Source organism: Oncorhynchus tshawytscha, linkage group LG14, assembly GCF_018296145.1.
Source record: "Oncorhynchus tshawytscha isolate Ot180627B linkage group LG14, Otsh_v2.0, whole genome shotgun sequence".
Classification (NCBI taxonomy): domain Eukaryota; kingdom Metazoa; phylum Chordata; class Actinopteri; order Salmoniformes; family Salmonidae; genus Oncorhynchus; species Oncorhynchus tshawytscha.
Genome location: NC_056442.1, coordinates 28,559,785 through 28,584,512, shown reverse-complemented (window position 1 = coordinate 28,584,512; position 24,728 = coordinate 28,559,785). Strand labels below are relative to the sequence as shown.

The following is a 24,728-nucleotide window of genomic DNA, read 5'->3' as shown; positions in this document are numbered from 1 at the left end:
AATGTTTAATTAGGCTTATAAGATATAAAAGCACGTACATCAATTAATTAATTTTTTTGCCTAGTTTGATATTGAACAACAAATGGTATACACTTTAGGTCATTTTATTGGTTTTGGAAATTATCAACACCAGCAAATGTAAAACCTTGTGATGGAGTCCAGTTATAACACACTGACAGAGTTACAGAGTCACATTCAAAGCATTAATATGTACAATTCCACACTCAAAAAGCCTTCACTGGTGTAAACTGAATTGGGATTGTAATGTCAAATCAGACATGTAATTAAGTGATAAATTGTATTTTCTCAATTCCCTCCCCTCTGACCTTCTCCTCCAATGTGTTTTGAGAAGGAGGCAAGGTGATAGGACGAGGAATTGAGGAAAGACGATTGAGAAAGACATGAGGTGTTGACAAAAGGGAAGTTCGGGAGAAATGGCGAGACTTCAATGGAATAGCAGCTAGCAGCCATTGCGTGCAGATCCCTTCTGACGAGAAATCAAATAAATGCCTAACAATACCACTTCTGTAAGTTAATTCATCACTGATAACTTATTTTTATCATGGGGTAAACAAATTATTGTGTCTATTATGGCACCATACAGAGTACATAAGATAATTTTGTAACTTTTTTTTGTTCAGTACTCAAACAACTAGCAAAAAAAGCCACGTAACAAACTGACAGATTTGCAATGTGTTCCATGTGAAAACGGCACTCACAATTTTGTCAAATTAGTTATGTGTTGAACATGAACATTTCATGTGATGTGATACATTTGAGGACAGGACAACTGTCTTGCTACCCCTAATGTTCATCACAAAGGATTCAACAGGAACAGAGGTAACAGCTAGGAACGTGTTCAGGAGGGAATAAACATTACAGCACACAACATTCAGCACAACATCAGAACACACCTTGTCACTGGGGTTTGCTACTACTTTGTGACACGATGTACAAAAGGCATGTCCACAGACTACATAGTAAAGACAGACGAGACCTCTTCCAGCCATGTTTAAGGCAATTTAAAAGCATTTCCTACAGGTATTAATTCTCCTCGGTACCACTGGTATCCCTGTCATTCTTTTTGAGCAATACACATTTTCACAGAAAGCATCATTACAATCGAACAAACAAGTTAGACACAATCAAATAAATCACGTTAACAAGAATACAGAAATAAAGAATGACTGCAATATTATGTTTTTTTAAGACAAAGATGAGAGTGCAACGGATTGTGTAGGACACATTGGACCTCTGACATCAGACGTACGCTACTATGCTGCCTGCATGAGCTTTACCTGGCGTCAGACCTACTGTACACATATAAAGGCAATAATAAGCATCATCAGTAAGAGTGAGGAATGTCAAACACGGTGAACATCTTGTGTCACGGAATGCCAATGTTGAGGAGTCTTTGTGCCAGTTTCACAGACATAAGTTACGCATAGTTAGGTGATTGCACACCAGCATGATCCAACAAAATATTTGGGTCATCTCAGATTGTTCTGCCAATTCTCACATAAAAACTTAATTGGGAGGAAGGATGTTTCACATGCTTTTTTGAGAAAAGCCATTTTAGGCCCTTTTAAGACCTACCTATACATGCCTCCTGTAAGACCCTATGATCTGTGAACAGTATGTGGTACAAACATCTTGGTGCCATTATCCTCCTTATAGTGTGCTCTTAAATATGGAGTATGTCTAGATTTAAAAATAATAATAATCACATTAATTGTTTCAACATTAACAACATTATTATAAATATCTCAAAAGTACCATTTTTGATTTAACTTAGACATATTGTTTGGAACAACATGCTCTTAAAACACATCACATTTCCAGAGAGGGCTCTCTGCTACTTTCAAAGAAATTATCAATGATATACATCGAAATGTACCGTACATTATAGGTCATTAACCAAATCACACCCTCCTGTAGGATTGCACATTCAGAAAATGTTTGTGATGCTCTTAAAATGTATCATAACTTTAAAAAGTAGCAGAGACCCCTGAAAATTGGATGTACTTGTATAGTATATTACTTAAAACCACCATTTCGGGCCCGTGGGAAAAGCGGCCATCAAGAGCTTCAAAGTGCAGTGGCCTTCATCATACAAGTTCAAAACGTGCGAGTGACCACTTTAACAGAAACGTATCAGTGGACCATATCAGTACAAGCCAGGCCTCAGGAGGATCCCAGGAGTAAGGGGAGTACAGTATTAATGCAACACAGCACATGTGCTGCTCGGTGTAGAGCCAAGGGGATCAAAAGGAATAGGGGCATATAACAGAGTACACAAAGGCAAGTCATCCCGAAAGGGCAAAGCACGACACAGTAAGCCTAAAGTGGAGGAAGAAATCTAATTGGACTTCTCCAAAACCACTAGCGATTCTAGTAAACTTCTAGCTCCAACAGGATACAGAAAGACCACGAGGGATACCGATGGTGTGAAGTCCATCTGAAATTAGTTTGGTACAAAGCTGGAGGTTTTAGGAAGCAGGAAAAGGGTGGATTTGGGTAGTTTGGTGTGTTGGGCTTTTTGAGATCAGAGAGGTATTCTGATCAAACAGAAAACAGGTGTTGGGTAATCAAAGCTGCTCCGGATGTGTGGCCGATGTTTGAGACCCACAGACGTCATGGACTAAATCGGAGACAGACCCGGATGTCCTCGGATCCAAAGTTTCCGTGGTGAAGGTGGCGACACATGAATAATGGAATTTATCCAGATGCACCAGGCTGGACTTTCATCGGGGGCTATTCACTGACACAGTTGATTAAACGTGTGTGTGTGTGTGCGCGCGCGCGAGTATCTCTCCCACAGCTTTTATGGTGGTAGTTTCTCTGCGTTTTTGGACAGACTTTGCAGCAGGGTTTTCTGAAAGTGCTCCTCAGATGTTTCAGGGACGAGGAACTCGAGGAGAAGGTCCCAGATACAGTAGACCAGGTGTCTGTACAGGGTAAGAGTCACAGGTTAAAGGTCAGGAGTCTTCCAGAAATCTGCTGTCCAACATTTCCTCTCTCCAAAATTATACACAATTTCATTCTGGCAAGTTACAGGTGGACATTTTAAGTTTGTTTAAAATGTTGAAAACTTCATTTGTGGCTAGCGAATTTTACAATGGGTCAAATTACAATCTGATATTTCTGCAATTGTGTTGCAATTTCCCCCATTTACATCAAAGCATGATTTAGGCGAAAGCATACAGGCCAAGAGCATATACCGGCCGACGCTACGGTCACAAGACGCAGGCCTCCTAACTGTCCCTAGAATTTCTAAGCAAATAGCTGGAGGCAGGGCTTTCCTCTATAGAGCTACATTTTTATTGAATGGTCTGCCTACCAATGTGAGAGATTCAGACTCGGTCTCAACCTTTAAGTCTTTACTGAAGACTCATCTCTTCAGTGGGTCATATGATTGAGTGTAGTCTGGCCCAGGAGTGTGAAGGTGAACGGAAATAAAATACAATTCAATAATGTTTCAAACACTACAGGGAAAGGCTCTGGAGCAACTAACCGCCCTTGCTGTCTCTGCCTGGCCGGTTCCCCTCTTTCCACTGGGATTCTCTGCCTCTAACCCTATCACAGGGGCTGAGTCACTGGCTTATTGGTGCTCTTTCATGCCGTCCCTAGGAGGGGTGCGTCACTTGAGTGGGTTGAGTCACTGACGTGATCTTCCTGTCTGGGTTGGCGCCCCCCCTTGGGTTGTGCCGTGGCAGAGATCTTTGTGGGCTATACTCAGCCTTGTCTCAGGATGGTAAGTTGGTGGTTGAAGACATCCCTCTAGTGGTGTGGGGGCTGTGCTTTGGCAAAGTGGGTGGGGTTATATCCTTCCTGATTGGCCCTGTCCGGGAGTATCATCGGATGGGGCCACAGTGTCTCCTGACCCCTCCTGTCTCAGCCTTCAGTATTTATGCTGCAGTAGTTTATGTGTCGGGGGGCTAGGGTCAGTTTGTTAAATCTGGAGTACTTCTCCTGTCTTATCCGGTGTCCTGTGTGAATTTAAGTATGCTCTCTCTAATTCTTTCTTTCTCTCTCTCGGAGGAGGACCTGAGCCCTAGGACCATGCCTCAGGACTACCTGGCATGATGACTCCTTGCTGTCCCCAGTCCACCTGGCCGTGCTGCTGCTCCAGTTTAAACTGTTCTGCCTGCGGCTATGAAATCCTGACCTGTTCACCCGACGTGCTACCTGTCCCAGACCTGCTGTTTTCAACTCTCTAGAGACAGCAGGAGTGGTAGAGATACTCTTAATGATCGGCTATGAAAAGCCAACTGACATTTACTCCTGAGGTGCTGAGTTGCTGCACCCTCGACAACTACTGTGATTATTACTATTTGACCATGCTGGTCATTTATGAACATCTTGGCCATGTTCTGTTATAATCTCCACCCGGCACAGCCAGAAGAGGACTGGCCACCCCTCATAGCCTGGTTCCTCTCTAGGTTTTGGCCTTTCTAGGGAGTTTTTCCTAGCCACCGTGCTTTTTCACCTGCATTGCATGCTGTTTGGGGCTTTAGGCTGGGTTTCTGTACAGCACTTTGAGATATCAGCGGATGTACAAAGGGCTATATAAATACATTTGATTTGAAGAGGACCAAAACCTCCTACAAGGTTCAACGAGCCAAATTAGATCAGCAATGAAATCCTTACAATTGAGACAACTTTCTTGATTCTAACAGCATGTTTCAAACACTACAGGGACTTAGTTGAGTCGTAAATATATTATACTGTACCTTACGCACACACACCTTATTTGAACATTTCAATAAGAAGATTGTGACACATGCTGCTATAATCAAAACTAACGTATCTTAAGAACAAAGGGCTGGCAATGTAGAAATCATCAGCTTTACCCACTGGAAACGTGTCGGGAAAGAGGTATATAATATCAAACACGCTAGAAAACTTGGCTGATGCCCACTGATCCAAAACCAGCTCATCACTTGGCTTTAGAACCCTTTATCAATACCTCATGTCATGTTCCTTCATAATCTATTGCAAGACCATGATGTCAGGCTCTTTAAATCATGGCCAGACAGACAGACAGGTAGTGTACGTTACTTTGTTGTGTGTGTGTGTGTGTGTGTGTGTGTGGTCACCTGTTTATGTAAGGGTCCTGCAGAGATTCCAGTGCAGTCTGCCAGCTTAGTTGGTATTTGTCTGAGCCCAGCATATCTGAGAGAAGATCTGTAAACACAGAAGAGTACAAATATAGGACCGTGAGGCCACACAGGACTCAACAGGGATAAGCTAAAAACCATAGCTAGTTGGATATAGTAAGACCGGTAGTCCCTGAAATGGCTTCTTAGAAAGATCAATAGTTCATTGAAATTATTTAATTTACATTAAAGCAATATCAACGACTGTAATACTGATTAATTGTATGTTTGCAGAGCTCGATAGGAATGAGTGTGTATGGGCCAGGAGTTTTTCCTGATCATGTGCTGTACTGGACTCCAGACCAAAGTTATAACCTGGTTCCTTTTTCATGGTCAGGTCACAAGGTCAGGATAAACTCCTGGGTCATGTTTATTAGTAAAGTTCATGAAAAAAATGTATACAAATAATTGGAACGGAAAAAGAAATGAGTGTTTCTTATTGAACAAGTCCATAATCCCCCGGTTTCAGTCCATTTCCTTCCATTTGGTGCCTAATGCCTCTTCATTAGTGATCCCTTACCTGGCAGTAGTCTCATGAGGCAGTGCAGAGACTGCTCCTTGGTGTCCTCCTTCTGTTGGTGGCTGCGCTCTGGGCGGGGCTGAGCTGGTAGGCTGCCCCCCGGCCACACAGCCTCCTGGAGCACCCGCAGGTAGATCACCCAGTACTGGGTACAGGTCAGGTTAGCCACGCTCACGTCAAGCCACCTGCAAGGGACAGACAACACACACATCAGGGATGTGATCAGGACAACATATCATAGATTGTATCTTTACTGATTTACTGTCTATTCAGAAAGTATTCAGACCCGTTGACTTATTCCACATCCTTTTATTTTAGCCTTATTCTAAAATTTATTAAAACATTTTTTTCTCCATCAATCTACATACAGTACCCCATAATAACAAAACAAAAACTTTTTTTTAAAAACATTTTCGCAAATGTATAAAAAAATAAAACACCACATTTACATAAGTATTCAGACCCTTTACTCAGTTTATATATATATGAAAGATGAACAGATCGGTCCTTGATGAAAACCTGCTCCAGAGCACTCAGGACCTCCGACTGGGTTCCTGAGCACAGGCTTAAACCCTGAAATAGCTGTGCAGCGACGATCCCCCATCCAACCTGACAAGAGCTTGAAGGAATCTTCGGAGAAGTATGGAGAATATATATTGGGAGTTTTTCCCATACTTCTCCGCAGATTCCTTCAAGTTCTGTCAGGTGGGGAGCGTCGCTGCACAGCTTTTTCCGGGTTTAAGTCTGTGTTCAGGAACCCAGTCGGAGGTCCTGAGTGCTCTGGAGCAGGTTTTCATCAAGGACGGATCTGTTCATCTTTCCCTCGACCATGACTAGTCTCCCAGTCCCTGCTGCTGTAAAACATCCCCACAGCATGATGCTGCCACTACACTTCACAGTAGGGATCCCATCTCCACAGAGGAACTCTAGAGCTCTGTCAGTGACCATCGGGTTCTTGTTCACCTCCTTCACCAAGGCCCTTCTCCCCCAATTGCTCAGTTTCGCCAGGCGGCCAGCTCTAGAAAGAGTCTTGGTGGTTCCAAACTTCTTCCACTTAAGAATGATGGAGGCCAAGGTGTCCTTGGGGACCTTCAATGCTGCAGACATTTTTTGGTACCCTTCCCCAGATCTGTGCCCAAACACAATCCTGTCAGGGAGCTCTACGGACGATTCCTTCGATCTCATGGCTTGGTTTTTGCTCTGACATGCGATGTCAACTGTGGGAGCTTATATAGACAGGTGTGCCTTTCCAAATCATTTACCACAGGTGGACTCCAGTCAAGTTGCAGAAACATCTCAAGGATGATCAATGGAAACCGGATGCACCTGAGCTACATTGAGTCCCATAGGAAAGGGTCAGAATACTTACGTAAATAAGTATTTTTATGTACAGAAATATCGAAAAACCTGTTTTCTCTTTGTCATTATGGGGTATTGTGTGTAGATTGAGGAGGGGGAAAAAATAAGGCTGTAACGTAACAAAATGTGGAAAAAGTCAAGGGGCCTGAATATTTTCTGAAAGCACTGTAGAGCTGTAAAGATAGGAGGTCAGTGTGGGAGTAGGGTAAATGTTCATGAATAGAGGATGATGGCAGAGAAGCAGAAATTCCTGATGAATCAGGGAATATCACATCAGTAAAATTATCAGGACAACATAGAAAGTGTCACTGAGTATGAATAGAGGATGACGGCAAAAAAGTAGGAATTCCTGATTTAGCAGCAAAAAGCAGCACATCCCTGCACGCTATACAACAGATATGTGAGAGGCTATTCCAATGGAATAATTCCAAGAGTGCAAACCCTCCATGTCTGTCATTCCTGGTAGGCTCAACCAAATGCTCAGCGTATTTGGAAGATTTAAAATACTAGGCTATTTGGACACGAGACGGTATTGCCTTTTGCTTGGTTCGTGTAGCATGTGCCAAACCAGCAAGCGGACGTGAGACAGCCTTGACATTCATCCAGACTGCACATCTACAGCATTGACAAGCGAAGATGTACCTGTGGAACTCATTTACGTGGTGAAATACCACCTGGCTGCACGGGTCAAGGCACAGTGCAATCCCGATGTCATCACAGTTCCTTTCGTTGAAACATCAATTTACTTCTGACAAGGTAAACCGTCCACTTCTGACAAGGTAAACCGGCCACTTCTGACAAGGTAAACCGGCCACTTCTGACAAGGTAAACCGGCCACTTCTAAAGAAAGACTTTGTGTATGGCGATACTGTCACATAGAGAGGATATTTAACTCCCAACGAGATTAAAACCCAGACTGACTTACATAATGTAGGCACAGAACGCAACAACCCGCCATCCACATAACGTGCAGAGGTTTTTTGAGCACAAGGTAATGGCCGTACAACGATAACCTTATAGAAATACAGTAGATGGTATTAATCAATTAAACGAAAGCAGACCAAAGAACGTGCCATGCCTGTAAAATGATCGGTGCGTTTCCAGTCATACACACACAGGGAGAGAAGATTTGCTGGTTGTCTCGAGTAGGACTTAAGCAAAGAGAGAACACAAAAAGTGGTTGTATCCAGACTGTATTCAATTGGATGAGAGACTTGATCAAAATCATGCAATAACACTCTGCAGATGTTACATAATACTGTAAAATGCCACTAGAATATGTTCAACAGAATATGTCCTTCAAGGCAAAATGTCATTTATCGTTCATGGCACATTTGATGTTCCTTTAATTGAGTTATTTCATGACAGGATCTTTCGTCCTGTGTTGCCACACACTGTGGAGGGACATGGACGGCCCTTGTTCGTGTTCTTTTCACTACCTTACACCTTCTCATTGTTAATATGTTTCATAACAGCGAGGCTGGCCTCCCAAACCAATGCATGATGACATCTGTGTGGAACCATGATATGGGACTGTGAGATAATGTTACTATAAAGCCTATGAAGGATTGCCTGCTAAGAACCTCTGGCAAGATTGATGTGAGCAATTATTATCGTTGCACATATGTTGTATGCCTTGGAGGGAGAGAGAAGATAAGTTAATAGGAAAAATACATTCCAATGAGAGAACTTCTGAGTTCAACTAACAAATAACAATGACTAGGAGTTCTGAGAAAATACAAGTTACGTAACACAAGTAATATGGATTCCTTACAAAAATGTGTTGCACATTGAGCTCAATACTTCCTTGACTGAAGAAACTGTCATTTATCACATAGCAGCTATGAATTCTGGGAAGTGGACCTTGGCATTTTTTTGCCACGGATCTCCTACTCTTCTGAAGTTAACTCTGCAGTTTTATTTTAGCCCCCTCGGAAGGTGGACAATGATGAGTGTTCTGTTCAACGCCACATACAGTACCGACCGGAGGCAAGCGCATTAGCCTAAATCATGGTCGCCACGACGACAAAACAGAGGAGGCAAGCGCATTAGCCTAAATCATGGTCGCCACGACGACAAAACAGAGGCGGCAAGCGCATTAGCCTAAATCATGGTCGCTTACGACGACAAAACAGCGGAGGCGAGTCGAAAACACAAAGACGTGGGCACGAGCTGCCAAGGCCAAACATACTTTCTTTCAGCCAAACATTATTTTTTCCCCTCATTTGGGAAAATCTTTGGACATTGCGGCAGATCCTGCTGAAAGCATTGGGAACCTCCCAAGTCTCCCCAGTCTATAATGTCATGGGAGGGCTGGTCTGGTCTGGTCTGACATGCACGCGGTCGTGGTTTATGTCTTGGGGAAGGAGCAGTCACTCCAGCTCCTCCTACCCAGTCACTGGGGAGATTTATAGCAGCCCGACTGCACTATTTCATCAGGAAACACGGAGGCCCTGGAAACAATCCGAGCGGTGATGTCTTTCACAGTCGGCATCAGAGTAAGTCATGTTCACGTTGAAATAACCTCGCCCTGACTCGGTGCACCTGGTGAAGGTCTCCTGCCATGAGTAACCATGCAGGGAAACCAACCGAATAAGTAAGTCTACACAGTGGGCGATGTTGTCTCTGGAAAAGATCGTGCATCTTGCTATATCGATGAACGGCACCCAATTCCCACCACCACATACTTTCAAATCAAATCAAATTTTATTTGTCACATACACATGGTTAGCAGATGTTAATGCGAGTGTAGCGAAATGCTTGTGCTTCTAGTTCCGACAATGCAGTAATAACGAGCAAGTAATCTAACTAACAATTCCAAAAAAAACCTACTGTCATACACAGTGTAAGGGGATAAAGAATATGTACATAAGGATATATGAATGAGTGATGGTACAGAGCAGCATAGGCAAGATACAGTAGATGATAGAGTACAGTATATACATATGAGATAAGTATGTAAACCAAGTGGCATAGTTAAAGTGGCTAGTGATACATGTATTACATAAGGATGCAGTCGATGATATAGAGTACAGTATCAACGTATGCATATGAGATGAACAATGTAGGGTAAGTAACATTATATAAGGTAGCATTGTTTAAAGTGGCTAGTGATATATTTACATCATTTCCCATCGATTCCCATGATTAAAGTGGCTGGAGTAGAGTCAGTGTCATTGACAGTGTGTTGGCAGTAGCCACTCAATGTTAGTGGTGGCTGTTTAACAGTCTGATGGCCTTGAGATAGAAGCTGTTTTTCAGTCTCTCGGTCCCAGCTTTGATGCACCTGTACTGACCTCGCCTTCTGGATGGCAGCGGGGTGAACAGGCAGTGGCTCGGGTGGTTGATGTCCTTGATGATCTTTATGGCCTTCCTGTAGCATCGGGTGGTGTAGGTGTCCTGGAGGGCAGGTAGTTTGCCCCCGGTGATGCGTTGTGCAGACCTCACTACCCTCTGGAGAGCCTTACGGTTGAGGGCGGTGCAGTTGCCATACCAGGCGGTGATACAGCCCGCCAGGATGCTCTCGATTGTGCATCTGTAGAAGTTTGTGAGTGCTTTTGGTGACAAGCCGAATTTCTTCAGCCTCCTGAGGTTGAAGAGGCGCTGCTGCGCCTTCCTCACGATGCTGTCTGTGTGAGTGGACCAATTCAGTTTGTCTGTGAATATGTTTCTAAATATGTAATACAATACAGTACTTATTACAGTATCATTGATGAAAATGATGCAACACAAAGTGCAATAGCTAACCAGCCACTCAACATCAGTGTTGGTGGATGGAATGCAGGCCTCTCTGGGATAACAAGAAGACAAAAGCTGCACTGGTCCAGACAAACCATTTAAGGGCTGACGTTGGACCACAGCTAATGTAAGGAGATGGAACTAAAAAAAAAGCGAGTTGTTCGGAATCAACAGTAGTACATTTTATTCCTACTGCTGACACGTCGGGCCATTTATGAAGTGCAGTCCATTTTGACTGGCGGCGGCTTTGACAGGGACACGCAGCATTAGCAGAGAATACATTTCTCCACCTCAGGAAGAATGGGGGGAAAAAAAGGGGTTACTAAAGCTCTCCCGTAGCCAGCATGTTTAAACAATCCCGTTTCAAATTCTAATAGGTGCCTTGATTTCTTCTGACACTGCAAAAACATCAACATGACAACTATGTTTATTTTGAAGTGCCTAATTGACATGTGAAATTCGCTGGGAAAAATTGACACAGCCCACGATGTGGTGTTGTTTCGGGTGGGCAATGGAAAGTGAGAAAGACAGTTAATTCATCGTCTGTGACAGACAGAGACCGACCCTGATGCACATGCTGGGAGGAACCCTTTAATATCAGCAGATTTGGAGCATATTGGCTCTGCTAGTTGATTATCATTTCTCCTCACTGGAGTCCTTGTACTCACTAGCTGTTTGAAGTGAGATGATAGAAGTAGTGGACCACTCTCTCACCTTCATTTAATACCTTGACACACACAGGGTTAATGAAAAAAATGAATGGAAAAGCATCTCCTTGGCTTTTTTTTAATGTAGAGTCTACATTAAAAAAAAGGCAAGGAGATGCTTTTCCATTCATTTTTTTCATTAACCCTGTGTGTGTATAGACAGGGGTGTCAAACTCATTCCGTGGAGGGCCTAGTGTCTGTGTGTTTTTGGTTTTTCCTTTCAATTAAGACATGGACAACCAGGTGAGAGGATTTCTATACTAATTGGTGACCTTAATTCATCAATCGAGTATAAGGGAGGAGCGAAAACCTGCAGACACTTAGCCCTCCGTGGAATGAGTTTGACACGTGACGTAGACGATTATCAAAATGAGGACTTTAGGATTGAGAAGTCCATCATGAAGAAGGCCCTATAGCACTTGAGAATGAAGAACCTGTGCTTTATTGTTAGGGATATTCTGCCATGGCAGTGGGATGCGAACCTGTCAAACCAGTTTAAAACGCGAGGCCTGTCTGGGTTCAGACTAACACTCATTCCATGTGATCTGTGTAAAACCATCCGGTGCCAATCACATAAACTGTAGTTGTTATTCTAAAGTCTTGGGTGAAAATAGCACAAGAACTTGGGACTCGGCAGCCAATAGTAAAAACACTTTTTCAAACAATAATGTGGAGGAAGACATGAAAGTGTTTTTATGGAGCTCAAACAAATGGGGAAAATAAAATGACTACTTTCTCTGACGTCGGACTCCAGCACAGCTGAACTAGCAGACATTGCGTACTAATTGAGAAATAGCCGCTGGATTAAAAAACACATTCAAATCCTGCATCAAACTTCAGTTTAAATTACGACAACGCTTAAAAATCAGCTAGATGACCTAAGAAAAATATGATGCATTTCCACTTCACTCAAGACTCAAAATTGCATAGAGTTAAAATCACCAGAATCAAAACATCGAACAAAAGTCAGAATGATGGATTTGAAGCATGTCCAGGGTGCAGGTGTTAGTGAATGCAGGTGTACTGTGTGTGCACTGGGTAATTAAACAAAAAAAGGCCATCGTCCATCCATCCATCCAACTGCTAGTTGAATTCCCACAATGCTGTTGCCAAACAGAGCAAGATGCCAAGGCAGCCAAAGAGCTGAATTCCATCAATCTATTTAGCTAGCAGAATAATCAAACTGGGAATGGAGGTCTGTAGCCAGCCTTTAAACAACTCATTACATGTTAACAGACTGTTCCACAAACCCAGAGGCACACTGGACTGAGACAAAGTGTTCCTCCTCAGTGCAACGGGTCTGCTTTAGCTCACAGTTATCATTAGCATCAACAATAGTAAAGCCTATGTCATACACAACAAGAGCATTTTACTCCTCAAACACCTAATACAAGGTCCAGGGAAAGATTCCAAGGGTCTTAAAGGGATACTTCAAGATTTTGGCAACAAGGCCCTTTATCTACTTCCCCAGAGTCAGAGGAACTCGTGGATGCCATTTTCATGTGTCTGTGTGCAGTTTGAAGGAAGTTGTTAACTAGCTTTAGCTCAATGACTGGAAGTCCATGGGTATCTGCTAGCATGTTAGTAGATACCCTTAGACTTCCAATCATTGCGCTAACGTTAGTTTGTACTGGACACAGACATAAAAATAGTACACACGAGTTCATCTGACTCTGGGGAAGTGCCAAAATCCCGAAGTATCCCTTTAATGGAGGACTCATTTGTTTGTAAAAAAACGAAACACAACCACACGGACGTAATAAAGAGTGAAAGACAAACAAATAAACAAGTATTTACAGTACGGCTGGTAATCCGAGAGCGCCGTCTTTATCCGCCGGCTACATCCCCAAAGTGGCTCCAGATGGGCTGTGCTGCAAAAACACGCTAGCCTTATAATGAACGAACATGGCCTTTAGCTACAGACCAACAACACTGGCTGGAGAGGGGGACAGCTGGGGATTACTTCTGACCAAAGAGACCACCATATCGTACAACAACAAAATGCATGCTACTCCTCAGTCCAAAGACAATAGAAAATAGTATGGCTAGGCCACCGCTAACTGCCAATCACCTGAAACACAATGCCATTCTCCATGTATCAGAGCGCTAATGACACATCCACAAAACGTCTATTTGGAACTTTAACCATAAGCAAAAAGAAACAACTTAGGAGCTTGAGTTGGGATAAAAGGTCTTCCGACAGACGGATGTCATCTCATCTGCGTGACACCTTTCTTCCTCAACAGCGGTAAAAGCACCTCTACTTCAGTCAGAGGCGCTGCGGCTGCATCTCGACCCTGATAACATCTCTGCACATCGATGTGAAGCCAAGAAATTGTGTACTCTGGGTCTCAATTAGTCTCAGCCCTCAAGGCCAAGTGCTACATCAGAAGTTTGTGTAAAGTACAAGAGGAGAGATCTCTGGCTTAAATCAAAGCCAAGCCAGAGTTTACATCTCCGAAAGAGGAGAACATTGGGCAGATGGCCTGAGCAATAAGGCGCATCATCGAGGGGCTCTTGAGAGTTCTGTCTCTGTCTGACGAGTCCTGTTGGATGTCTGCTAGAGGAAACTCAACTGTCTATACGTCCAGAAGGGGGGGGTTTAAGGCTGATAGTTCTGTGTGATGAGGGGTGTGGGGGACAGGGGCATAATTTTCAACTTATAAACAGTCAGGATGTTGCCCCCCCCCCCACCATAAAAAAGCTGTGTCCTCTTCACTTGAGAGCTCACAGGGAAGAGCACATATTTTTTTCTTATGACCCAACATCTTGACTGTCCATAAATTGGAAAGGACTTACGGGAAGTCTGCCGCTGTATGACTCATGTTAATTACAGGCCCAGCAGAACCTCATAAGGAAGAGAGGTTGGGGGGCTGACAAATAATGACACAGCAGAGTGGGGGCTATTCAGTGGCAGTACTGGGGCATCATTATGAAGAGCTTTAGCACTGCAGGCATACTATAGACACGCACTACTTGGCTCACTGCAGCTCCCACTAAAAGGGGCTTAGGGGGCAATGTTAGAATTCTCCTCTGGATCTGACAATGCCTTGGAGGGAGACTCATGAGACTGTTAAAAACCAGGGGTGGATATTGTGTGTGAAGTCCTGTGAACACGTGTGGTTGCACATAGGCCTGCGAGCACAGTGTGATCATCAGAGGGAGACCGATAGCTTGGTGAACACCTCAAATAATACCTATTGACCTCAACAGAACACACTGTTGTGGTTCTACATTGGCCTATTAGGCAAGCTTAACAAATTGCTTTCAATCCGAATCTGTAGTAGAGACATGGAGAGCATTTCATTAAAACTCACACGATGCAATCCAAAATCCCTTAACAATCTCCCTCTGTTCTTTGCACACAAATGGTCAAGAGAGGTAAAAATACTAAATGAAAAAGGATGGTAGAACAACATGTTAACAAAGATTCAGAAGCCTTTTGCGAAATATTTTAATTACAGAACCATAGACTATCAAGGGTTAACTATAACTTGATAGCTCGAGCTATTAAAATGCCATAGTTATCTTGTTGCCAGAGAGTTCTTTAAGTTTCTTAAATTCATTATAATGGCAGTCTCCTCTGTGATTGTTCATGGAATGCATTCAATACACTTCCAGTGTTGATATTACAGCACAAAGTGCTTGGTAAAAATAACCACGTGGCAGACTTGAGCTGTGCTTACCGTAACCACCTCCAAGAGTGGGAAGTCATTTGGATGGGACAAAATAAGCAGTCGGCCAAATTGGCCAATGTTGTAATGAAGTGTTAGTAAAAGCCCCACTCTATACAGCCGACTTCCTGGTAAGAATGGAGGAGTGTGATCATCTGGGGTGCATTTCTCTTCAAATAGATCCATCTCCACTGTGGTCTTTATTCTGAAAACCTTGTATGGTGTCTGGTGTCCTAATCATTCTGGCATGCCTGGGTAAGTGAGGAGAGCGCTGCATCAGAGAACTAGTGCTTACCAGACCTGGGTTCAAAAAGTATTTGAAATATTTTGAATACTTGTGTTTGCTTGAGCCTGCCTGGAATGTGCCAGATGGGTGGGGTTTGCACTCTTAGAACTATTTCAGTGGTCCCATTCCACCAGGCGAGCTCAATCAACCACAGCTTAAGTATTGGAAAGATTTCAAGCACTATTTTTTACACCCAGGTCTTGTGCTAACATCTTCCGTTGAAACCTCTGTTGAGCCAATTAGCATCCAAAAGGTGTCTGGCAGACTGAGGCCTCCAGGCAGCCTTCAGACTCCAGGCGGATCGTGAGCCAGAAAGGCCAGCAGTTGCAGGAGCAGCACAGTATAGTAAAGTATTACCTAGTTCTCCTCTGGCCTCCACAGGCATGTGATGCGTCTGTTTCCACTGAGGCCCAGGCTGACCTAGCCTAACCAGGTATGGTCTGGCATCATCAGATCACCGTCTACATCCACCATCTACCCCATCCGTGCTATGTCGGTGTGTGTGTGTGTGTGCACGTTTGACTATACTTGTGAGTCCCAGAAGACCTCACAAGAAAAGTGAGGAAATTTTGCTGTCCTCCCTTGTACAAATACAATTTTGGGGTTCGGTTGTGGTTATAATTAGGATTAGGGGTTTGTGGTTAGGTAAATAGGATTTTGAATGTGGATCAATTGTTGGTCCTCACAAATATAGTAAGACATATCTCTGTGTGTGTGCATCTGCGTGTGTCTTGTGTGTGTCAGGGGCTGTTTTTATTGGGAGTGTCGTGGCACCGCATTTCATCGGCTGGTCAACACACTGACATCTAACGTTACCGACTGTGTGTGGCTGGGGCAGGTTTTCAGAAAGGCTGATTTCACAGTCTAGTGCATCGCGCCAGGGACAGTTAGAGGCTGCGTCTCTCCAACATCCATCTCAAAGTGCCCTTTTCCTGCTAATAGTCTCTCAGACTGAAGATCATATCCCCTTTGATTCACTTGCACATAGGGCAGACTTCCTTGAACCAATTTCTGGTAACAATGTAAGTCTATACCAACGATTGTGGTCTGGAGGACCATGGCATTTAAGCTACCATGAAAACCACCAGAATAATTCTCTCATTACAGACTATCTAAAAGATACTCAATTACAGGAAATGGGATAGAGTTGAGAAAGATTGGATACTGCAATGCAAAACAAAGAAAGTATAAGGAAAATGTTATACACCTAACATTCCAATAGGATTTGGGTAATGGCTTGACACCTAACACAGGCAACACAGCTCATAGAAGTCAGAAACAGTATTTGCATGCCTGTCGCATGCCTGTTGGATGAGTTACTTTGCCAATAGCTTGTTTCTATTCATCGTTGTCATTCGCAAACCCTTCACTTCCATACATATTAGTAAAGGAGAGTGATTGAATATATGCAGCCTATGAGACAGTTATAGAAGACGTAGTAGCAGACCAGTCAGTCTGGGTGAAATACACGTCTCTCACATGAGAAATGAGAGGAGGAACCTGCCAGACAGTATTCCTCTCTGTTAGTAATTACTTGTGGGTTGGGGCTTGCCAGGACAGAGCAATTTACGGCAGCAGGTGACATGTCATCCTGAAAAGAAAATCACCCAGCAGAATTTCCTTGTGGTCATAGCGGCACACGACGAGAAGAATACCAGGAGCCATGAGCGACCGCCAGCCCAAGATAAGCACGGACCGAGAGAGGGTGATGGAGAGGAGCTGTACTCGCCAAGATCCCATCCTTACGAAAAAAGATTGCTGTCAGAGTGCAGGATCACTGCAGTACGTGTCAGTATAAATGCAGTATGCTGCATCTACAATACCACAGACCAACTTTGGGAAACACTGGTATAACCTACTAGGGTAATCCAACATTTAAATACACATGGCTCTCTTTAACTGAGCTTTAACTAACACATGGTTGTACCTTGCTCGTACTAACTAGCCTACAGTATAATTTGACTTTAGAACTCAGATGCTACACATAATAAATGATTCAATACAAAGAAATACCAGTGAAGGCAATTACAATCAGAGCCCAATCAAAATAACTTTAACTGTTTAATTAATTAGTTTCAATTCCTTCGTTTAAGAGAATATCGATTGAATGCTTGGCCAGGAATCAGTAATAAAGAAAACAGATGGCCAGTCAGGCTAGTATATGCATAAAAGATTGTCAAGTTGTGCCTGCAACTATTCATGTTGTTGACACTGGGCTGCATTGCTTTAGCTGAAGACTACCATTTTTGGTCAAAGGAGCATTGATCCGTTTGAACTAAAATTACCCAACAACTTTTTTATGAGCCCGAGTCACTGCAGAACTATGCCTTTGGTTTGTCGTCACAGAGCACGTCGTCCCCATGCAGCTCAGGTGGAATAAAAAGGCTAGCTGAAGTGTGAACAGAGGCATTAGCCTACCTCTGACTTGTGTTTATCGCTTATCAGGGCTAATTTTACCCAGCCTCAGATCGTGTTGCTGGTTGTGCACTTTACAGGAAACAAACAATATAGGTCCCCTGGACCTAGCCACTGTCCCAAACCGCTAACTTTCGTACTTTTAAACCAAAAACCAACAGGAAGTCAATATGTCTGATATAAGCATGTTTTAAATTGCAAGTATCCTACAGACACAGCTAGCTGACTGAACTCGGGGGGGATACAGCATAGAACAATGCATTTCAGAACGTTTACTTCGGCAGGGGGGAATAAAACTCACCAAGACTTGATCCTTGCCTGGCAGATCACTAGAACCCATACAGGGTGTCCGGACACTTTCCGCCAGCCAAGCTGTTAAGTAGTGGTGGGTAACGATGGAACCAATGCAGCCTGGTCCAAACCTGATTGCAACATGGTCACGAGGAACCTTCCCTCCATCAATGGACTTTCCATTGGGTACAAGTTCAACACTGATATTGCTCATTGTCTTTGTCTCGGACAGCATGATCACACTGTTGAAGAGGGTGCCATGTCAGAACAGACTGTTGGGGATGTCACACCTCCTCAACGGAACAACGAGTGATAAGGTTACATAAACAGGGCTCTTTTCCATTCCTGCTCTGACAAATCTGCTGGAAACCAATGGCCTGACCACCAGTGCAGTGGACTCAAACAAAAGTTGGGCGCCTGCAATGGGGTCTTCCTCCACCCCTCCTTCACTGCTGGGTGAATGACTCATAACTCAGAGTATGAAGCACAGGAAGACCCTCTGTGCAATGAAACTAACCAGCACCACTGTTAGAAACCACCACCTCTGAAGGATGCTTATTTTGGGGCCAATTATTTAGGCTAAACAGCTGAACTCACCCTGGCTGTCAATGAAAAGCATTCACCATTAAAGAACAACAAGGCCTCACACTTAAAAAATCAGCTTTGACACCTCCCCAAAAAGACGGCTAATGAAAAATGTTAGTTGAGAGAAATAAAAAGTTAATACGGAGACAAGGCGGAATGCATAACAGGACACCAACAGAAAAACATTGCCTTGAAACAGCTGGTGTTTTTTTAGGTGCTAAATAAAAAGAATTCAAGCAAACTATTGGGTAACAGTAATACACATGTAACATTTTGGGCCTGTCCACCAGTATACTGGCAGGACCCATCATTCCATCTTTCCCCCTCCGAAAATGGATGTCGGCTGTGGAATTGGCGGGAAGCCCTGCGGTACACTACAGTGCAAATTACCCATTTGACATGGCAAAACATGTCACCGCACGGATCTGCTCCACACATGACAGCAGAGCTGGAGAGCCGGGCTGTACAAGCTGTGGTCAGACTGGTTCTCAACTGGGTTAAAGATGTAAAATGTACAGTAGAGTTGTTTGCCACCTCACCTCCACCACGAACAAGTGCTCCATTCAACGTCCTGAGAAAGAAGGCAGTGTGGTGATGGAGTCGTAGGGTATTTCGGGTGCCACTCCAGCATGGAACACCTGTACTTTGTCTATTCTGTCAAGGGTCATACTTGGCTTGCTGTCGATTCATTACCCAAATATGAAGTATTTTCTGGACTTGGGGAGCAAAATGTTCCACACTGGAATATGTTATCAACTGTGCTCAGCTGAGGCAAAAGGTTGCACCGAAGTTAAGCTACTTCATTCAACTTGACTACTGGGAGGTTTCAATCATCACTTCATGTACCACCGTTATGTCATGCCAGTAAGACTGACATTGGATGCTAGAACAACAGTCCAGTACTATATAGGCATGCCCCTGTCTCAAACTAAAACTACAGGTGTCAGAAGTGGGATCCAAAATGATAAAAAAGAGGAAACTATCATTCTATTGAAGTGATAATAAGACAGGGGCTAAAGGGTGGAAATGAAAGAGAATGGCAAAACGGTACAGGCGATGTGATACAAAACAGTGGAGAAGGACACAGACACCTATTTCTCAACACCTCTTCTCACTTTGGAAATGCATCTGGACACATTTGAGAGCCATGTCGTGATAAAACAGATCTCAGATTCCCTTGGCTTAAGATGGTCCCTTAAGTACACTGATGGCTGAAGGATACTGCACAGAACAAAACAAGCATATCATCACCCTGTGGGACCACCTTATGGGGAAATGTGGCATATTTAACACTTACGACATTACCCACTGTTCAGAAACCAGACAGAGTGAAAGGACTGTTTGTGTGAAGTTCATATCTGTGTATATGAAATTGTTGTCATTCACAAAGCCTAAAGATCATTTTGCTGCTGTACCCTGTGAGGCTACAGTATAATGTCATTGAGAAGATGATTTTATCCAAAGAGAGTTACAAAACAGTGCATAAATTGAGTATGTGTGTATGTGATCCCTGCAGGAACTTAACCCATGACCTTGGTGTTGCTAGCAACACACTCCTACCAAATGTACCGGACAGTATATGAGGCATATTGTTCAATGCTATAAGATAGTCAGTCATTCCTTCGATGCCATTCCTCTGAAGATTGTGCTTGCTTCATGTACAGACAAAAAGACACAAATCTGGCCTCGAGTGGATTTTCCAGACGTCTGTCTAAGGGTGAATATTTTCATCTTAGATTGTCCCAGTTTCCAGTCTATAAAATTATGCATCTCCCTAACCAATGCCTTGGACCCCATTTACGAGAGCATGTCTCCAGCCAAATTCATCACACAGACGTTGTGTTTTGGAGGCCGGGCTCCATCCACTCGCGGTTCTTGATTAAAGCAGAGCAGACATGCAAGCGGTGCCGGTGACAGTCATGGACCTGGTTTCCATAGCCTGCATCTCCTTTGCATTTTACTAAAAGCTTATGTCATATTAAATAGGTTTAGCGCTGGTTTCTTGGCGTTTCAGTTTTGTAACTGTAAGTAAACAACTCAAAAACTCTGAAGTCATCGATGCACTGCACTGAGAAGTACTGCGAACCTTTAATCAAATTCGGTAGTGTCTCAAAAACCTGAACAGATAGACAGTACAGTCAACAGTAGCCAAAGCTATATGCCTAGTAACTGTTTAGCCTAGCTAACCTTTCCCTTGTTAGAGAATTTAAAGAGTGAAAGAATTCAAACGTGTTTTCCTCTACTGCTATCTCCAGAGGCTCTTAGGCCTGTCTGTTAGGGTATAGCTAGCATAGCTGAGCAACATGTAAAAAGATGAGAGGACTAGTCGCCAGTGAGAACAGTCTCTGCTGACAGACTGATGCTTTAAATAGCTCGGACCAACAACACAGGGGCCACTAATACAGGGCCCTCTTTCTTTAGGGAGGGTTAGGTGACTTAGATCACACAAACCCGAAAACATTGTATGCATGTTGAGTTTACTGCTACAGGGTCAGCTATACCCGTCTATGACCGAACCTCTGTGAAGTTGTTGCTGAAGGCATTCTCAGAGAAGGGAAGCCAACCAGAGGTATCTTGACGACACCAGAAGTACCTCTCTTTCCATTCAAGAAAATAAGTTTAATGAGCCTAAACTCAAAATGTCAACCTCAAAACTACCTTCTCAAAAAAGCAACATTCATTACATTAATCAGAATCCTTCTATTAATCTTAAAGAGAAACACAGTTTTTCCTCATAGAATTAGAATGAAGACTAGGAAGCGTCGACTTCATAAAACAGGATTGGTCTTGCACATGGCCAATCACATCCCAGTCTGGCTGAGGCTCAGCTCACACATCAAGGCCCAGGGGCCCCTGTGATACGATACTTTCCGATGCTCCTGTCGAAACGGAAACCCTCGTAAAAGTCGTCAGAGCGGCAAGAGTCAGAGGAGAAAATCTCATTAGGAAAAAAAGTTAGCCTAAGCATTATCACAGCATCACCGATATTTATTTTGAATGGAACTAGGTCAAGCGTTTATACACCATCCAGTATGCTTAATCTCAGAGTAGGAGTGTTAGTGCTGATATAGGATCAGTTTAGCCTTTTTGATCAGAATGAATATTTTACCTTTATTTAACTAGGCAAGTCAGTTAAGAACAAATTCTTATTTTCAATGAAGGCCAAGGAACAGTGGGTTAACTGCCTGTTCAGGGGCAGAACGACAGATTTGTACCTTGTCAGCTCGGGGGTTTGAACTTGCAACCTTCCGGTTACTAGTCCAACGCTCTAACCACTAGGATACCCTGCCGCCACAGAATGAATATGATTATATGGATGAGGGGGGGGGGCCTGATCCTAGATCAGCTCTGCTACTCTGAGACGCTTTGTGAGTACAGGCAGAGTTCTCCAAACTGCTTCTAATACACAAGGACTCCAGAAATAAATGTTGTCAATTAAGATGAAATGCATTATCAAGATACTATCATTAGGGTCTATCAAGCTTTAGGATAACTTGGTAGGCCTACTGATCATAGCAGAGAAGAACCTGCTGCTTCAAAATCAGTTTTCCCACAAAGAAATGGAAACAGACGCAACTAATTGCATAACACATAACTTTCTACAGAGGCACTGTGGAAAGTTATAGAACAGCAGGTTGAGGAAACTTGGAAATAATTGATTTTCAAAGTGATTAATACAGTGGGGCAAAAAAGTATTTAGTCAGCCACCAATTGTGCAAGTTCTCCCACTTAAAAAGATGAGTGAGGCCTGTAATTTATCATAGGTACACTTCAACTATGACAGACAAAACGAGAAGGAAAAAAAATCCAGAAAATCACATTGTAGGATTTTTAATTTATTTATTTGCAAATTATGGCGGAAAATAAGTATTTGGTCAATAACAAAAGTTTCTCAATACTTTATCTCAATACCCTTTGTTGGCAATGACAGAGGTCAAATGTTTTCTGTAAGTCTTCACAAGGTTTGCACACATTGTTGCTGGTATTTTGGCCCATTCTTCCATGCAGATCTCCTCTAGAGCAGTGATGTTTTGGGGCTGTTGCTGGGCAACATGGACTTTCAACTCCCTCCAAAGATTTTCTATGGGGTTGAGATCTGGAGACTGGCTAGGCCACTCCAGCACCTTGAAATGCTTATTACGAAGCCACTCCTTCATTGCCCGGGCGGTGTGTTTGGGATCATTGTCATGCTGAAAGACCCAGCCACGTTTCATCTTCAATGCCCTTGCTGATGGAAGGAGGTTTTCACTCAAAATCTCACGATACATGGCCCCATTCATTCTTTCCTTTACATGGATCAGTCATCCTGGTCCCTTTGCAGAAAAACAGCCCCAAAGCATGATGTTTCCACCCCCCATGCTTCACAGTAGGTATGGGGTTCTTTGGATGCAACTCAGCATTCTTTGTCCTCCAAACACGACGAGTTGAGTTTTTACCAAAAAGTTATATTTTGGTTTCATCTGACCATATGACATTCTCCCAATCTTCTTCTGGATCATCCAAATGCTCTCTAGCAAACTTCAGACGGGCCTGGACATGTACTGGCTTAAGCAGGGGGACACGTCTGGCACTGCAGGATTTGAGTCCCTGGCGGCGTAGTGTGTTACTGATGGTAGGCTTTGTTACTTTGGTCCCAGCTCTCTGCAGGTCATTCACTAGGTCCTCCGTGTGGTTCTGGGATTCTTGCGTGGAGCCACAGATCGAGAAAATCATAGAAAATCTTTGGAGGGAGTTGAAAGTCTGTGTTGCCCAGCAACAGCCCTAAAACATCACTGCTCTAGAGGAGATCTGCATGGAGGAATGGGCCAAAATACCAGCAACAATGTGTGCAAACCTTGTGAAGACTTACAGAAAACATTTGACCTCTGTCATTGCCAACAAAGGGTATTGAGATAAAGTATTGAGATAAACTTTTGTTATTGACCAAATACTTATTTTCCGCCATAATTTGCAAATAAATTCATTAAAAATCCTACAATGTGATTTTCTGGATTTTCTTTTCTCATTTTGTCTGTCATAGTTGAAGTGTACCTATGATGAAAATTACAGGCCTCTCATCTTATAAGTGGGAGAACTTGCACAATTGGTGGCTGACTAAATACTTTTTTGCCCCACTGTATATCTTCCAAATCACTGTAAACTTGCAACGTGAAATAAATAACGGGACTCTGTGAAATGTGAAGAAAACATCTGTCTCGGAGCAAAAGGAAAAACATTCCTTTAAAATACGAGCTCCTGACAGATGGTATTATTGTGAAGCCATTTGAAGGGACCATGACAGACACGTTTATAACTGCGTGTGTGTGTGTGTGTGTGTGTATTGCTATCCTTGTGGGTACCCGGAAATGTGTGTGTGTCTGTGCGTCTAGCCCTGAGTGAGAGCATGTCGGACTCGGAATGTAGGGAGAGGCGAAAGGTCATTGGAGAATTAGAGAAAAATCTCCCCTTGCTTGAGACTACACTTTCAAAAAAATGTCCGTGACACACAGAGGCATGCAAAGTGACAGGCTACTTGACCGCCAAAATAACGATTACCCTCCGAAGAGCCAACATACCTGTCCCATATGTGCGAGGAGAGGAGCGTGAGCAATTTGACTGGAGCGTGGAGCGAGTTCCCCAAAAGTTGGAGCAGCGGACTTCTCTCCCACTCCAATTTCACTCACTTCACGAGCTCAGGACATGCCCGGCCCAGCATGCATCTGTAGTCTACTTGTGTGCTGCTACAGCCCCTTGCTTTAGCTACTGTCATGGAGTTCACTAAATATTTTAATTAAGAAACTTATGAAACACTCCGGGGTTTAAATCAAGGTGACTTCCAAAGATCAGGAGGACCAAGAGCAAGAGAGGGAGTGCGGTGATGTGGTGTCCACAACTAAAGAACCATTATGGAATCTGAAAAGACATGTATCTCGAAAGCATGATGGTGTACTTACTACGTGCACTTGCTAACGGAAAGGAATGAGGTGGGTAGCTAGCAAAGTGTCATTATAGCAA

The 24,728-nt window shown here is 43.4% G+C and overlaps 1 protein-coding gene across 1 annotated transcript in view; it reads right to left on the bottom strand.

The window, feature by feature from the left end:
• Positions 1 to 86: 86 nt before the first annotated feature.
• snx19b (sorting nexin 19b) overlaps positions 87 to 24,728 on the bottom strand; it is a 36,042-nt gene continuing 11,400 nt past the window's right edge. Inside the window, exons 10-12 of the mRNA XM_024444870.2 lie at positions 5,680 to 5,864; positions 5,100 to 5,187; positions 87 to 2,948 (exon numbers count right to left, since the gene is read on the bottom strand). Of these exons, the coding sequence (XP_024300638.1) occupies positions 2,825 to 2,948; positions 5,100 to 5,187; positions 5,680 to 5,864 (397 nt within the window). The 3' untranslated portion in view covers positions 87 to 2,824. The remainder of the gene's footprint in view (positions 2,949 to 5,099; positions 5,188 to 5,679; positions 5,865 to 24,728) is intronic.